This window comes from Arachis hypogaea, chromosome 16, assembly GCF_003086295.3.
Source record: "Arachis hypogaea cultivar Tifrunner chromosome 16, arahy.Tifrunner.gnm2.J5K5, whole genome shotgun sequence".
NCBI lineage: Eukaryota > Viridiplantae > Streptophyta > Magnoliopsida > Fabales > Fabaceae > Arachis > Arachis hypogaea.
Genome location: NC_092051.1, coordinates 19,861,498 through 19,875,934, shown reverse-complemented (window position 1 = coordinate 19,875,934; position 14,437 = coordinate 19,861,498). Strand labels below are relative to the sequence as shown.

At 38.0% G+C, this 14,437-nt stretch overlaps 3 protein-coding genes across 3 annotated transcripts; 1 reads left to right on the top strand and 2 right to left on the bottom strand.

Annotated features, from left to right (window-relative positions):
- Positions 1-2,406: 2,406 nt before the first annotated feature.
- On the bottom strand, positions 2,407-3,768 carry LOC112756799 (serine/threonine-protein phosphatase 7 long form homolog). Its single transcript, XM_025805418.1, has 3 exons — positions 3,125-3,768; positions 2,950-3,031; positions 2,407-2,865 (listed from the first exon to the last, which is right to left on the bottom strand). The coding sequence occupies exons 1-3, from the start codon at positions 3,766-3,768 to the stop codon at positions 2,407-2,409; spliced, it is 1,185 nt and encodes a 394-aa protein (XP_025661203.1).
- A 4,095-nt stretch (positions 3,769-7,863) lies between these two features.
- Positions 7,864-8,540, bottom strand: LOC112756798 (actin-100-like). Its single transcript, XM_025805417.3, has one exon. It carries the CDS (start codon positions 8,404-8,406, stop codon positions 7,864-7,866), a length of 543 nt encoding a protein of 180 aa, XP_025661202.1. The 5' UTR covers positions 8,407-8,540.
- Positions 8,541-9,768: 1,228 nt separating this feature from the next.
- On the top strand, positions 9,769-13,982 carry LOC112758305 (inositol phosphorylceramide glucuronosyltransferase 1). The gene is made up of 10 exons (XM_025806931.3): positions 9,769-10,280; positions 10,371-10,491; positions 10,778-10,963; positions 11,107-11,270; positions 11,657-11,764; positions 11,908-12,045; positions 12,138-12,266; positions 12,478-12,763; positions 12,884-13,007; positions 13,402-13,982. Exons 1-10 carry the CDS (start codon positions 10,044-10,046, stop codon positions 13,541-13,543), a joined length of 1,635 nt encoding a protein of 544 aa, XP_025662716.1. The 5' UTR covers positions 9,769-10,043; the 3' UTR covers positions 13,544-13,982.
- The last annotated feature ends 455 nt before the right edge of the window (positions 13,983-14,437 follow it).

The window sequence follows — 14,437 nt, the reverse complement described above, 5'->3', positions numbered from 1 at the left end:
TTGGGGACGTGTCATATTCAAGGTCTAACACACAGGGGGCATGTTACATGCAGCACGTGGGGGGCGTGACATGTGGTGAAGCCTGGTTAGTTGAAGCTACAACACGTAGGGGCATGCTGAGTCAGCACGCATGGGGCGTGTTGACACGTGGCTCACTCTGATTGGCCGACGAAGCAACACGTGGAAGGCATGTTGAGTGCTCCCCTCTATATAAGGCAAAGCTCGGTACCATTTTCATTGCGAAGAACAGTGTGATGTAGAGTGTTCTTTGAGTGTGTTTGTAGTGTAATGGAAGGTAATGTAAATTTGGTAGTATATCGCAACGGTGAGATTATACGGAATACTCATGAGGGAGTGAGATTTGTGTGTCAGAATTCGTTTTCATTTGTGGTTCCATGCACCATGATGTTAATGGAGCTTTAAAACGGTCTCTGTCAAAGCATAGAGAACGGTATGTTTAGGAGAGTGAGCATAATTCTATACTGGAATCCAGTTTTAGTTTTTGGTGGTCTAATACAGTTTGATATCATGCCGATCATTGACAAAGCGAGTATGTAGAATATGTTCCAAATTCACCGTCATACTCAGATGCGACAACCACAGATTGAGGTGTATGTTGAGTTTGAAAACGTAGAGGCAGATGAGATTCAAAATGATTTAGATATAGAGGATGATAGAGCTGCAGTGTACAAAGGAATGAATAGTGACAGCGAAGAGGACTTTGAAGCTACTTATGAAGCCGGCGACGAAGACGAGGATGGTGATGTGGGAATTGAGGCTGCAACGGAGAATGTAGTGGTTTATCCCTTGGGCAGTCAACCGATGAATATTCCACCTTTTCTGCGTAACTTGGATCTTGATGCCAAGCATGCACTGGAATTTTCAGAATATGAAAACATAGGTACGTGATGACTGAATAATACGTTTTTTGTAATTTATATTTTTGATTGATTAATGAATGATGATTTCTGCTTTCTGTAGGCATTGCTGATCCTGAGGACGGAGAGTTCAGGATTGGAATGGAATACAGTTCTAAAAATTCGGTCGTCGCAACAATTAGAAGTTACACTATCTCAAGAGGAGTTGACTATAATGTGTATGAGTCTGAGCCACAGACGTTCTATGCAAAATGCAAGACGTATGGGCGTGGGTGCGACTGGCTTATCCGAGCCAGCTTAATACGGAAAAAAGGTTGTTGGGAGATACGCAGATACAACAGTAGGTATACGTGCACAATGGGAATGATTTTACAGAATCATTCCAAGTTGGACTCAGATACAGTTGCTGAGGCTATAAGGCCATTGGTCGAGACTGACCCGTCCATCAAGGTGAAATCTATAATAGCGAAAGTCCAGTCAAGGTTCAACTATACCATCAGTTACCGAAAGATTTGGTTGGCAAAGCAGAAGTCCATAGCCAAAGTTTTTGATGGTTGAGAGGATTCTTACCAAGTTTTGCCATGGTGGCTCTTGGTCATGATTCAGAAGATGCCTGGTTCAGTTGTCCAAATAGAAACACGACCACTGTACAACGGGAATGAGGAGGCGTACGGTGTAAAAAATACTTCATTGCGTATTTTGGAGTTTCAATCCATGCATTCGAGCATTCAGGCATTGCAAGCCTCTAGTTCAGGTTGACGGCACACACCTATACAGAAAATACAAAAGTACACTTCTGGTTGCTGTTGCACAAGATGGGAACCAAAACATTATGGCTATCGCTTTTGTCTTGGTGGAAGGAGAGACAGCTGATGCGTGGAACTTCTTTTTCAGGAATCTGCGAATGCATGTTGTTAGAAGAGACAATGTTGGTATGATCTCAGACCGACATGAGTCAATCCGGGCAGCAGTAAATTATTTCAGAGGTGACTGGAACCTCCAAGAGCATGGTGGATGTTTTATATAAGGTACATCGGCAGCAACTTCTTAAGGGCATTCAGAGTCCCTCGCTTGCAAAAACTTGTTGTCAACATAAGGTATTCTTCAATGGTGGAGGAGTACAACATCAACTATAAGAGGTTGGAAGCAGGACCCTGCATACCACAGGAATCTGTCATAAGATCAGGCCAACCAGCATTGGCCCAATGCTGTAGTTGCTGGTCTCCGTGACCGTCGACGGGAATCTGCGATGGGACCAACAGAAAGTCAAACCACTCATAACCGGATGGAATGGTAAGTATGGGCTGACTATGCTGGCCGGACTGACCCTGGTGGTTGTGCTGAGAGTGGTGGCTGTGCTGATTGTGCCCACTGTGCTGACTGTGCCCACTATGCTGACTGCGATGTCTGTGATGACTGCCCTCGCCGTGGTCGCCGGACTGGACGTGGTGGCTGGATCCACTATGGTGAGTGTGATGGCTACCATGACTGGTGATCCAGTAGCTACGGTATGTAATAAGGAAACGGATCAAACACTGCATGCTGAGGTGGACCTTGAGGTGCAGGTGGCTGTGGTGCTGGTAGCTGATATGGATACTAAAGAACGTGCTCTGACAATCTCAGCATATGTCCGTACAAGCCCACATACCAATCCTAGTACTCCATTGTCGGTATAAAGTCCCAGTTCGGAAGGGGGTGCAGTTTCCCGCAGCCGAGTGTTTTGCTTGTTGCCCCATTTTGCTATCCATACCCCATGTAAAACTGTCATGTCATGAAGTTGCACTCCGCGAAGAGTGATGCAATGATGGTCCAGTGGAATGTCTCTTGCTACTCGCGGGGGAGGTTGTGCATACCCAAACTGACGCATCACTCGGTCCGCAGGGTGCCATTCGACACACTCGAATGATAACAACAGAGCAACGATGTCACATACCTCAAGATGTCCATGTAACTCGTCGGATATGATCAATCTGTCGAACGGCCGCCACTCAAATTGCCACATATTATTGGTATATTTGAACCCTAATATTAATGTTTGGAAATAGGAATCACATGAACCCTAAATATTTACCTCCTCTATGTAGTCTATATCCTGCCTAAATCTCGCTGCGGTCTTCAATAACCACGCTGTGGTCCGTTCCGAGTAACTCCACCTGAAACATGATTCAGTGAAAAAATTTTAAAAATTCACCGTAAATCAAACATGCATTGTGAATATAACACAGGACTAAAATAGGAATTATTACCTCATAGCAACTGGTATCTCAGCCGGTGGAAGGGTCTGTCTCAGTATGGGTGCAATACAGGGCATTCGCTCCCATGCCCAAACAAACAACAGATTAAGAGGGTCATCCATCTCCTTTGTATCATATCGTGATGCACGGCATAGTGCTCTATAAAGATGTGCGAGACATGCTGACTCCCAACTATAAGTATGGATCCGCTCGAAATCGCGAAGCAATGGTAGATACTTCGCGTGGGCATATGCGGTCGACTTATCTGTGAATAGGGTCGAACCCAACAAATAGAAAATTGAGTATCTGACTTTTCTCCTAATGGACTCAGTGTCCAATGGCTCTGCGTCTCTGATACGTCGAACCGAACCCAGCTTTATATAGGATTTCGAAGAACTACTAACTTCTGGTTTACGACCGAATATCGCGATACTCTGGCTCTGTAGGAAGTCGCTACTATTATTTATCCATCCACTCATAGGCTCTCCATCAATGGGTAGGCCAAATATATGAGCGACATCTTCCAGTGTGACAGTAACCTCACCCACCGGCAATACAAAGGTGTGAGTTTTTGGCCTCCACCTTTCCACCAGAGCAGCTAATAAAGAGTAAAATCCTCTTATCACCCCAATCCTAGAAACGTGATAGAATCCCATTAAGCGTAAGTAGTTTTCGACCACCGGGTTCCACGTCTGTAACGGATCCAGTTTACAAACCATTAAATTCCTGTTAGGCTGGTTCCACAAAAATATATTTATTAGTTTAAATAAATAATAATTCTTACAAATAATAAATCGACATCAATATATTGTTATAAATATTCACATATTTATTATAAAATTTATTTATTAAAATATTTAACAAATATTAGTATATTTATTTAAAAAAATATTTATTTATTTATTAATATTCAAATTGTTTATTAAACACATAGAAAAATAATTCCATTCTAAGAAAAATAATAAAAAAATTATATATTAACATTTATTTCTTTAAATATTATAAATAAATATTTGTACTTACTCTTTTTTTTTAAATAAATAAATATAAATGATTTTTTTCCCAAAATTAAATAAAATATTTAATAATATTTATTTATCAAAATATTTATTTTTTCAATATTTAATAACAATATATTTTATAAATATTTACATATTTATTATAATATTTATTTATTAAAATTTTGAAAATACATGTTGGCATACTTATTTTCAAAAAATCAAAATATTTATTTATTCATTAGTATATTCATAAAAAAATTATAAAATCTATATTCTATTATAGTATTTTTATAACAGAAAATTAATCCAATTATAACAAAAAAAATTATATATTCACATTTATATAAAATAAAATATAATTATATTTTAGAAATAAAAATTTTATTCCAAAATATTCATAAAATACAAAAACTAATAATTCTACTATATTTTTATATGTTAAATAACAAAAATTAAAAAAATTTAAATACATAAAAAATATAATTTATCAACTTACATAAACTGGATGATCCAAATAATTTATAATATGTTCTTCGAGTGTCGTATAATTACGTACTATTTTTTTAAATAAATACAAACTACTATTTTTTTCTATTTTTTTTAGCACCACTAAACTAAACACTATCCTTCTTTCTTTCCTCGCAACCCTTCTTCTCTCTAAACATTCACTAACAACAACCCTTCTTCTCTCTAAACATACACTAACATAAGATAGCCTAGTTCTAATGCATGAAATGGGGTGAAGGTCTCTTTTTTATCAAGGTTTTGAGAACCAGACCGGTTATTGAACCGCTCTAAGCATTGGGTCACAATTTTATTGGTTTAACCGGTTCAACCGTGGTTCGACCGAAAAAATTGTTTTAAAATAAAATAATAAATAAATTATAAATAAACATCCTAAAATATAATTATAGTCTAATATAAATCTTTAAATATCTTTCAAATTTAAAACATTACATGAAATTTCATCAACTAAAACCATATGATCTTTATCAAAATACAAACTCAAAAGTTAAATGATAAAAAAAATATCTAAATATTAAAATTGAACATTATGCTTCTAATCCTAAATTATTTTACCCATTTATATAATAATTTAATCCTAATATTGAAGTATTTGAGAACAAAACCGGCATTTGAGATCTGAAGGAAGGCCAATCATACTTGACATGCCACCTGAGAGAACAAAACCATCATTTGAGAATGACAAGAAAAGTTGTTCATAAAACTAAAAGGTAACAAAAAAAAGATTGAACATATTTGGTCTATCCGAAAAATTGAGCACACAATCAAATCAATCACAGATGTTCATGTCATTTATAGCTTGTTGCAAAAAAAAAAAATGATGCCAAAGAAACTGAAATTTTTTTTCTAACATTAAGATCCGTTGACAGGCACAAATCATCAAAATAAGCTAGTTATTGAATCTTGAAGGCATGTTATGCATTCAACTCCTTCATTTTCATTAAACAAAGAATTGAGTCAGAGAACAATCTTCTAACTTAGTTATGAGCTTACCTGAATTTGCCCAAGGAATCTCCAAAAGAATCTTATAATATGCATTGTCAAAAGAAGTTGGACTTCCAAAACCTTTACTTCCAAGAGTGTGGGTTCCAGACAAAGCTACAAGTACTTGTGTTCTGTTGAAGAGAATCCCAAAAGGATAACAAGTTAACAACACATAAGTAAAATGAGTTCTAGTTAAAAGAACAAATAATATGCAGAGAATTTTAGCCAATAATGAATAGATTTCGTCTAAGCAAACAATCAAATAGCTTTTAGGTTAGGTAATTACAATATTTTGTTATTTTGCCTCGATACATTTTGAAAACAGCCGCAGCACAACGAGAAATCAAAAAATCATCAAGCCATCAGTAAATTTGAAAAAAAAATTTATAGCCATCACCAACTAGCAAATACAAGACAGATCCATCAGCAACAGGCAATTACAAAACATTACAAGAAAAATGGAACAAAAATTGAACAACTTTTAGAACTTCAATGAAATTAACAGATATGAAATTAACAAGACCATATCAGCAATTCTGCCTACAGCAATTCTGCCTACACCATTCAACAATATTGCAAAACAGAGTAAGTTTCCAGCATTAACAAAACACCAAAACACTAAATCGGAGTAACAGTTACATAACAGAGCAAGTTTCCAACATATTAGGTGTTCTGGACTAAAACAGAGTAACAATTACAAAGCAGCAAAAGTGCAAAACACTAAAACAGCAATATTAGGAGTTCTGGAATCAGAACCATACAGTCTAAGAAGACCGAAGCACGAAGAACGCAGACCCAAGACCCAAGATGAATTGAAGAATTATGGAACAAAAATTGAAGAAGAAGTTCAGAGAAGATGAAGACGAGGAGTCACTCACCTGGGTTCGAGCTTCCAGCGAAGACGAAGAGGATCTGCCGAGTGACTGGGTTCCGGACACGGGGAAGAGGTTGAAGCGGCCGTGCTGAGGACTTGGCGACGGCAGCGGCGCTGACGACCTGTGAACCGCGGCGACGATGGAGGGCTACTGGGCTAGGGTACTGGGTACGTTATTCCTTTGCTACAGAGGGCTAGGGTTCACGATGGAGTGAGAATGTGAGATCTGAGATGAATGAATGGGGGAAGAGGGGGGTGGTTCTGGCTTCTGGGTCACAAGCGGGTCGAGTACGCGGGTTTCATTTTTTTAACCAATTAAAAAACGGCGTCGTTTTAGAGGAACCGTCGGTTCTCAGCCGGTTCAACAGTTTTTCAACGGTTTTATCTCCATCGGTTATTGGAGGAGGACTGGACTGCTTGCATGGCCGGTTCGCAGTAAAATCGGTTTGACCGGCCAGTCCGGTCCGATTTTCAGAACCTTGTTTTTTATAGAGCCCAATACTAACGTTCGCTGCTTACCGGGGTGGAGGAGCTGTCCCCTGCATGGAGACAGCCTCCAACACGCCCACTTCGTGTTGCTGCAGCACATTAGGAAGGCACGGAACCTCTGCAAAACCTGCTTGATTCGCAGGCAACACGCCCACTGCGTGTTGCTGGAGAACTGACACGCCTCTGACGGACCGGTATCACGCCTCCTATATGTTAACTGTGACATCCACAAACCAGCAAAACACCTCCTTCCTAAATATTCAGCCAAAATATCAATACACGATCCATATAAAAAAATTATTTCTGTTTATTTTAATTCTCTATTCAGGTTATTTTCTTACACTTATTGAAAAATTCCACTACTACCCGTGTATATTGATGTAAGGACAAATAGGTCCCTGACCTTTTTTTGCGGATATTTTCGTCTCCGAAAAATAGAAAATACATTCATGTCCCTGAACTCTGTAAAATGTGGACAAATATATCCCTCCGTTGAATTCACTGCGTTTGACCTGACGGAAAACTATGACGTGGCAAAGGAGGAGCTGACCTATCCGTTACAGGATGACACATGGCTCTGAGCTTTTGGAAATTGGACATATTAGTCCCCAGGCAAGAAAACGACGCCGTTTCACTACCTTGCTAGAATAATCCACTCTCCTTGCTAGCTCAGCTTCTCTCCTCAAACACTCACCGCCTTTCAACCCTCTTCGGAGCCCTCCACAGCCGCCGCGGGTCTCTAAAGTCTCCACTCGTCTCCGGTGCCTGAACCGGGTCGGTCAATACTTCTTGGATCTCCGAATCGGATCACCGCCGCAGAGCCTCCTCCTGGTGGCAGACACCAGCAGCGACCTAGTATGGTTTTCTTGAAACAAAGATTATTTAATGATTTGCTCTATGTAACTATGGTGATGCATTATTTTTACCTGTTGGAATGTTCTAAGGGATGCCAAAATGGAGTCCCCAATCCAAACAATGTACTTCCTCTCTGGTGGTGCTACAACCTTAATTTTTATGCTACTCGGTGCCAATGCTGTAATCTCCTTGCTCATCCTGTCAGCAATGCCTGGGAACATAATGGAACCACCACTCAAGACAATGTTACCATATAGATCCTTCCTAATATCAACATCACACTTCATGATCGAATTATATGTGGTTTCATGGATTCCAGGAGATTCCATCCCAATCATGGATGGCTGGAAGAGAACTTCAAGGCATCGAAATCTTTCAGCTCCTATTGTGATAACCTGTCCATCTGGTAGCTCATAACTCTTTTCAACAGCTGAGCTAGTCTTCGCAGTGTCTAGCTCTTGCTCATAATCAAGAGCAATATAAGCTAGCTTCTCCTTCATGTCTCTCACAATTTCACGCTCAGCTGATGTCGTGAAAGAGTATCCACGCTCAGTCAAGATCTTCATCAAGGCATCGGTGAGATCACGCCCTGCAAGATCCAAACGCAAGATTGCATGCGGAAGAGCATAACCTTCATAGATAGGAATTGTGTGACTGACACCATCTCCAAAGTCCAAGACAATCCCTGCATAAAACAGAGCAAAACAACATCAAACCAGAACCTACAACCACACCAAGATCCACTCCCCATGTCTGTACTCCTACTCCTACGTGGACGGTTCCACCACAAGCGGCTTTACTCAATCTCAAAAAGTTGATTAGCAGCAATCTCTCCTGACTCTGAATCACCGTATGCTTTACATGCCTCCACCATATCCCCAACCTTCACATAGCCAATCACCATAGCCGTCCATGAAACTACATTCTTCTTAGACATTCCATCAAACACCTTACGAGCATCACCAATCTTTCCACATTTCCCATGCATATCGACCAAACAGGTTCCAACAAACATATCACCTTCAACCCCACACCTCAACGCCGAGCCATGGAGCAATTTTCCTTCGCAGGATCTGCACATTCTTGAACAGGCCTTAATCAAAGAAGAGTAAGTGTACCTATCGGGAAGAGACCCATGTGCCTTCATGCGAATAAAAGTACAGAGGGCGTCGAGAAAGTAACTTCCTTTGGTGTGGGCTCCGATGAGTGAGTTCCAGAGAAAGGGGAAGGGCCAAGGACGCGGTCGAAGACGACGGTGTAATATGAAGCAGAGCGGCAAAGGAGGCGGAAAAGAAAATGAAGCGGGAGATGATGAAGTCATCTTGCTCTAGATCTCATTGGATGATGGAGGCGTGGACTTGGTAGAGGTGATGAATGGTCTTGCAGGCCATAAGAAGGGTGGTAATGGCGGCAGTTGAATGCGGCGGAGAAGAAGGGTGTTGAAATATTGAATTCATTGGAAGAACGGCGTCGTTTTGGTGGACTGGGGACTAATACATCCTCTGTTTAGAAGCTCCAGTCCACGTGTCATCCCATAACGGCCAGTTTAGCGTCGCGGGAGCCACATCAGCGTTTTCCGTCGAGTTTAATGAGGTGACTTCAACGGAGGGGTATATTTGTCCACGTTTTACAGAGTTCAGGAACATGAATGTATTTTCTATTTTTCGGGAACGAAAATATCCGCAAAAAAAGATCAAGGACCTATTTATCCTTTACTCTTGATGTTTTAAGTAAATCTCATTTTTGTACTCTATTCTTTTAATTGAATAGAATTTAACTTTAAAAAAACATAAAAAAAAATAAAAAAATAATTTAAAAAATAAATTAAAATAATTAATTTACTAATCCATTTATATAAATATTAAAAATTTAAATTTTATCTTCTACATCCCAACAAATTTATTAATCAATATATCATATTATCATTTAAAAGAAAATCAACAAAGGCGGTGCAGCTTATTCCCGTGGAACCGATCACAGAGGATCAGAAAATTCGCAAGCACGCAGGCCGCAGCCAGAGAAGACCACCAGAAGGAAGGAAGAAAGAAAGAAAGGTCATAGATGAGAAGAACATAACCTACATATTCCTCAAATCAAACACCTTTCACTTCAAGTTTCAACATTTTTTCCCTTTTTTCTTTCCCCCTATACTTATTTCACTGTCATCAAGTTCGAAGCACTAGTAGGATCGGGGATTTGAGGTATGATGAAAACACATAGGGCATCATCATGGTCGTGTTTAATAGTGATTTTGATGGTTTTCGTTCAATTGGGAGCTTCAGTGAGGACCGATGAGGCATATGTCACTCTTCTCTACGGTGATGAGTTCTTGTTGGGCGTTCGAGTTCTCGGTAAATCCATACGTAACACTGGATCCACCAAGGACATGGTCGTTCTTGTCTCCGATGGAGTCTCCGATTATGCCAAAAACCTTCTTAGGGTAAGTGAATCATTTCACATCGTAATTGCTTAATTTTTGGTCATCAATCCCAAAATGTTATTTTGATTATTATTTTTTTTTTCTCTGCAGGCTGATGGATGGATAGTTGAGATGATTAGTTTACTGGCTAATCCTAATCGAGTGCGTCCAAAGAGATTTTGGGGCGTCTACACAAAGCTCAAAATATTTAACATGACTAACTACAAGAAAGGTAACATTTTCTTGGGGGCTTTGTGTTATTGTTTAGTGTTATCTGGTTACAACAATAAGGAGGAAACTTGTAAAGTTTCTATTTAGGGTTAATTTCCATTTAGTATTTTACTATTAAGTTTAATTATCTTGAAACATTTCCTTTTTTAATAATATGTTGTTAGCTTCTTTTGAGTTAAGTCAAATTGGAGCTGGCAATTTATATTAAAGGATTTGTGCTTCCTCTCTTATTGTGGGATACGGAGCATGGCTTATTTGTTGTTTTTGTATTGAATTTGAATGTGCAGTTGTTTATCTTGATGCGGACACTATTGTGGTAAAAAATATTGATGATCTATTCAAATGTCAAAAATTCTGTGCTAATCTGAAGCATTCTGAGAGGTTGAATTCGGGAGTCATGGTGGTGGAGCCATCTGAAACCCTTTTTAATGACATGATGAGCAAAGTGAAGACTCTTGCGTCATATACAGGAGGTAAAACAATTTTTAGACACCAATTTGAAATTCTATGATTACTTGTTCCTTGAATATCGCTGTTGGAAACACCTATATGAGAAGTCGGTTCAAATTCGATAGCATGATAACGGTTATCTTCTTCTGTCTTTCTCCCTTTACAGGAGATCAAGGATTTCTCAATTCATATTACTCTGATTTTCCAAATGCACATGTTTTTGAGCCAAATTTGAGCCCAGAGGCATTGAAGTCCAGACCCATTCCTCAAATGGAGCGACTTTCAACGCTGTATAATGCTGATGTTGGTCTTTACATGCTTGCTAACAAGGTACTAGAATATAGGTAATGAGAGGATGTTACATTCCTTTCAAGTAATAGAGTCAGTAAGGCACATGCAATATATGCCCCTTTTTCTTCTCCCCCCTCTTAACTTAATGATATTTGATATCCTTATTCATACCAGCTTCATTTATCTGCCTAATGCCGTAATCTATATTTCGTCTAGAAGAGTCCTATACTTCAATACACCTGACGTTTAATTACTTTTATTTCATCAACGATATGCGGCCTGTTGTCCCCAGATGTTTTGTAATAATTCAAATAATATATACCATTCAGGTGATCTACATTAATAATGACATATTGACAAGAGGTTATTTAGTGCTGCTTTTGAATTTTTAGTTCAATAATTTAATCAATATGATATTTTTTCAGTGGATGGTTGATGAGAATGAACTCCGTGTGATTCACTACACACTTGGCCCTCTTAAGCCCTGGGACTGGTGGACATCATGGCTTCTGAAACCTGTTGATGTCTGGCAGGTATTTCTGCAACTTACTATCCTCTTTTGCGCTTTTAATGATATTTGAAAAATTGTTGTCTTCCCCATTTTTCTCTGTACCATGCTGCTTAGTTTGAAGTTTGTGATAAAAGTATGCTGACTTTTTCTTTTATGGTTATGCAGGATATAAGAGTACAACTTGCAGAATCCCTTCCTGGCACGGGAGGGGGCCAAAATCCTAAAGAGAGTTTTCTTGTGAAGTTTCTCTTTCTGCTACCACTCTGTGCTCTTCTCATCTGCTTCTACCATTCATTTCTAAAGGTCAGCAATCATGGACTAATATTTTTCTTTATATCTCAAGCATTGAGCAAATGGACTTTAAAGTAAGTATCGGAATATTGTATCTCCTGCAGAATCAAGGGTCTTCATTTTGTAGAAGCTCGCTATGTGATCATTTCAGACGCCATTATTACAAGATTAGATCAACTGGACCACTTACATATACTAGTATTTCGACATCAACAATCAGTTCGTCCCATCAGGTCAGCCTTTTACGTCCTCTGTTTTCTGAATGGGAATTTGGATCTTTCTCATCCGAGGCTCTCACATGCCAAATACTGCACAAGTCATCGTGATTTGTGCCTTGTGTCTATGTCTTAATGTCTATAACTTGTTATTCAAAATGCTTAGACTTATTATTTATGTATATTTGACAATTGACTCAATAAATTCCTTTTCTGTGGTGTTGAACAGCTCTTAAATGGTTCTCAGTTCAAGGTTCCTGTCTATTTGGGAGGCATTTCCATCTGTGTCTGTTTTATGGCTGCAGTGGTGTCTCTAGGAATAGCTCTTGCGATTATTCCTCGGCAAGTGATGCCATGGACTGGTTTACTTTTGATGTATGAATGGACATTCACAATTTTCTTTATATTATTTGGAGGTTATCTCCATTTGATTTATCAGTGGGGAAAGATTGTGGCATCAAAAGCAGTGTCGTCCTTGTCGCAACCTGGGTCTTCTGATTACGATTCAGGAAAACGTATGACCTCATGACCAAAGCTTATTTATTGTATTATCTTTCTTTGAGTTTTGATCTCAATATTTGTATTCCATATAAAAATTTTTTTGACATCTTTTTATCTTTTTGGGGTATTTACAGGTCATCAACGACAAGCCTCATCTTGTGATGCTACTACGTGGTTCTATGGTTTAGGGATGGCCTTTCTGGCAATTGCAGCTCCATCTTTGCCTTTCGTTTTTGGAATAACTGCCCTGTTTGTTAGGTAACTTGGAACTAAACTTATTTAGAAGGAGAGCTCTAATAGAAGCATGCATAGTGTAAGCCATCATGATAGATCTAGTTAAGACACTTGAAATTTTTTTCAATGTCAATTTCGTCTTGGTGATTCTGATTACTCTTATCAGATTCAGCTTGAGTTGTGGTTTGTCAACCAATATTATCTCTTTTCAGAGATGTCATAGTATCCCTTCTCCGTTAGTAGCAAACAAGCCCTTAGTAGTTGCCTTCTCCTGTAATTTGTAGTTTGTTGGTTCATTGCATAGCAGTAGCAGCTACTTTTAAGTTCTAAGTAGTTTTTAAGTTGAAAATGAGCATTGCCCTCAATTCTTTTTTTTTTTTTTAATGAAACTAAAGTAATGCTTATATACTTTTAACAGGTTAGGATTGATGGTTGTTGGGGGCATAATATTGGCATCTTTCATGACATATGCTTCTGAACATCTTGCCATCCGTTCATTTCTGAAAGGCCTTGAAGAGTGGGATATTGCTAGAAACAGGACTTTCTGTTTCTTATGCTGATTTGACCATAGGAATTGGTGGTGTAGACTGTGGTAGATATTAATTTGCTTCATTCATTCAGCAAATATTTGTATCATCATAGTGGTGTTAGTGGCAAATGTAATGTAGAAAAATTTTGTCACCTAGCAGTTGTATTGGCTCAGGTCCTGTTGTAGTAGTATTATTTTATATTTTATATATTCTACCGTCCGTTTCAAAATCACTTTCGCTTTGATTTTTCTGATACATTAAAAAATTAATGTATTTTGACTTATTTAGCATCTAAGTACATTGATTTTTTAATATATCAAAAAAGTTAAAACGACAAATATTTTGAATCGGAGGAAGTATTATTCTTTGGTAGGTGTCGATATATTGAAAAATGAAAATTGCATGGCATTGAGACTTGAGAACTGCTATCCTTGGTTAACATTCATTTAATGCGAGATTGTTCTGTTCATATGATCTTGAAATAGGATTGGTTAAGACCATCTCTTTGTGGCCTACCTGTCATAAAAAGTAACTCCACATCAGTTTTTGCGTCATAAACAGTAAATAGGAACTCAAAACATCTTTCTCTTCTCCATTAAGAAAAATTAATTTTAGTTCCTGTTATGGTCTCACTTAATTAATTAATTAAAATATTTAAAATTAATGTAATTAATTTTTTTAATAATATAATTTAAATTTATAAATTTAAAAATAATTCACTATTAAAAAATATTAATATTAAATAAATTCATATATAACAATAATACACAAGACATAATTCAGAATTACACTAATTTGTAAAATTAATTAATACAAAAAAAAACATAATTAAGCTCTATAGTTGATAAATTTTAATAATGTAGTTAGTTTTGCAACAGTTAATTTTGCAACGACTAATTTCACAACGGCTAATTTTAATAATGT